Source organism: Galleria mellonella, unplaced genomic scaffold (genome assembly GCF_026898425.1).
Source record: "Galleria mellonella isolate WM207_F2 unplaced genomic scaffold, CSIRO_AGI_GalMel_v1 utg96, whole genome shotgun sequence".
NCBI classification, from domain to species: Eukaryota; Metazoa; Arthropoda; class Insecta; order Lepidoptera; family Pyralidae; genus Galleria; species Galleria mellonella.
The window spans coordinates 4,582,401-4,585,066 of record NW_026442179.1 but is presented as its reverse complement, the minus strand read 5'-3'; the positions used below and the strand labels follow the sequence as shown (position 1 = coordinate 4,585,066).

The 2,666-nt window shown below is 33.6% G+C and overlaps 1 protein-coding gene across 1 annotated transcript; it reads left to right on the top strand.

Moving 5' to 3' along the window:
- Positions 1–761: 761 nt before the first annotated feature.
- Positions 762–1,631, top strand: LOC113509897 (uncharacterized). Its single transcript, XM_026893323.2, has one exon. It carries the CDS (start codon positions 762–764, stop codon positions 1,629–1,631), a length of 870 nt encoding a protein of 289 aa, XP_026749124.2.
- The last annotated feature ends 1,035 nt before the right edge of the window (positions 1,632–2,666 follow it).

Sequence of the window (2,666 nt, the reverse complement as noted above, 5' to 3'; positions counted from 1 at the left end):
ATATTTGGACTAGGGGGAAAGGGATTGTTAGCAATGGAGTCTGACAGTATTAGGTCGATCTCTACGTGGTTCCCCCTGGAAACCGTCGTGAACAATTCTTGTTGAATTTGTCACGATGGGCTAACTGACCTGCTTCATCCTCACCTATTATCCTTCACTGGTGCCTCCCAGTGTATACCGTTCACGCGGGTGGAGTTACCATTCCATCCTTTCCGTTTCCGGTGTATAAAGTGATAATACGTACGTCAGAGTGCTCCGTGAAAAAATTCAGTAACAGTGTAAAATAGTAAAAACTGCTTACTATAAAGTGCAATTCCAGTAAAGCTAAGCTTGGCAAACATACAGAAGTTGTGATCACAGTGCCAGTGACGAATTTAATTAGAAAAACTTAAGATTATTTGTCGTCTTCATAAACTGAAAAAGTCAAAATACCGCCATTTTCATAAATAATAAACTCGCCAAATACGAGGTACCAACTGAACGTCTTATTTCAGTGTCAGCATTGGGGTTGCCAGCAACATAAATAAAAACTCCCATAGTCAAGAGTAGACGTACCACAGAACTTTACTTGGTTGTTCATATTTGTTTTAAATTGAATTTTCTCTAATAAATTCTATATAAAATAATAGGAGTACAGCAAGAAGGAGGAGGCTAATTGCACCTTAGCTAACTATACTACAGCTATTCACCTAGTCACCTAACATCTGTTTATAATTGTTGTAATCTGCAGATACATTTTTTTTTTTTTTTTTTAATCTACTATGAATGTTTCTCTGGAAAAGTCCTTTTCGGAGCCGGACATACATTTGACTCCTACAAATTTCCTTATGACCCGTAGAAAGAGATCACGAGAGGAAGATATTATTGGTATGTCAGATCTTACAGCTTTCAAGGATGAAATGATGAAGTCGATGGCTGCTCTTTTTGCTAATTCTGATGCAAAAATTAGCCAAATGCTATCAAGCTTCAAGGAGGTACAAGAAACAAATCAAGGAATTTTGGAGTCTATCAATTTTCTTACGGAACAAAATAAACAGTTGAACGCTAAAATCGATTCTTTAGAATTACAAAGAAGGAAGGACAGTGAATATATTACTCTACTTGAAAATAGAATTGAGGATCAGCAGATGTTAAGTCGCAAACAAAACTTTGAGCTGAAAAATGTACCTCGAAAAGAGAGTGAAACAAGGGAAGATCTTGTAGACATGGTAATCCACCTATCAAAAACCGTAGGTTGTGAAATCTCAAGGAGAGATATTACTGATATTTACAGAGTTCGTGGCAAAAAGGATGGATTGAAGAACACCCCTATTGTGGTTGAAACTTCTTCTAGTTTTGTTAAGATAGATCTCATGAAAATGTCTAAAATGTATAATGTTAAAAACAAAACAAAGCTTATGGCAAAACATTTAGGTTTCCATAGGAACGAGGATGTACCGATCTATATATCCGAAAATCTAACAAGTAAAGGAGCTCGCTTGCACTATTTGGCTCGGGATCTCGTCAAAAGTAAAAAATACAAATTTTGTTGGACGGCCTATGGGAAAGTATATATTAGACGGGACGAAAACTCGCCAATCATTACTCTCAAGTCAGAAGCTCAATGCAACCAACTTATGAATGCTTCTTGACTAGTTAATATAAACAAGTTTCGATATAACATTTTTTATAAAAATGTAAAAAATTTATATACTCTTACATACTTTTCATTATACAATAATACACACACTCACAACTTTTACTTATTTTATCAATCTTATACAAATATGCCTGTACTCGTATATGTTACAATCTTATCTTTACAATCAATTAACTTTTATTTATTACTAATATCAAATATTATTACAACGTTGAAAACATTTAGATTTATTAAAGCAATTTTACTGAAAAAGTTTAATTATGGATAATCTTAATACAATAACTGATTTAGACAATTTAGAAATCGCATCAGCTATAAATTGTGAGATTGAGGATCTACATAGTTATATTCAAGTTAAAAATAATGATATCTCGATCATTTCTCAAAATATTAGAAGCGTATATAGGAACTTGGACGACTTAATTGTTAATTTTGCTTTGCTTAAGTTCCAACCGGATGTCGTGGTTTTGACTGAATGCAGATTGCAACAGGATAAGCCTGTTCCTATTCTTGAAGGTTACTCTGCATATGTAACCACGGTAAACCTTAACCAAAATGACGGTGTTGTTGCATTTATTAAAAATACACTTAAAGTAAATACTAAAGAAATAAAGTTGCAGGATGCATCGTGTCTTCAGATTGATGTTCATAACCATAGTATCTTGGGTATTTACAGATCCCCATCAGTCAATAATGCTGCATCATTCATAAATTCATTAAGCTTACATTTAGAAACTATGAAAAACCATAAATCAATTACTCTGGTTGGAGATATAAATATAAATTTATTAAATAAAGATAATGAAGCATCTTATGAACGAAATAATAGACACTCTTATCTTAATATGCTAGCATCTTTTGGAATTATGCCTGGACATAAGTTACCTACTAGACAGGGGACCTGTTTGGACCATTTCATGGTTAAACTAAATACGAGTATTACAAGTGCTAAAATTGCTGTCTTAAATACCACCGTAACTGACCACGCAATGATTGTTCTAGTTATATCACTTCATAAACCAAGTTT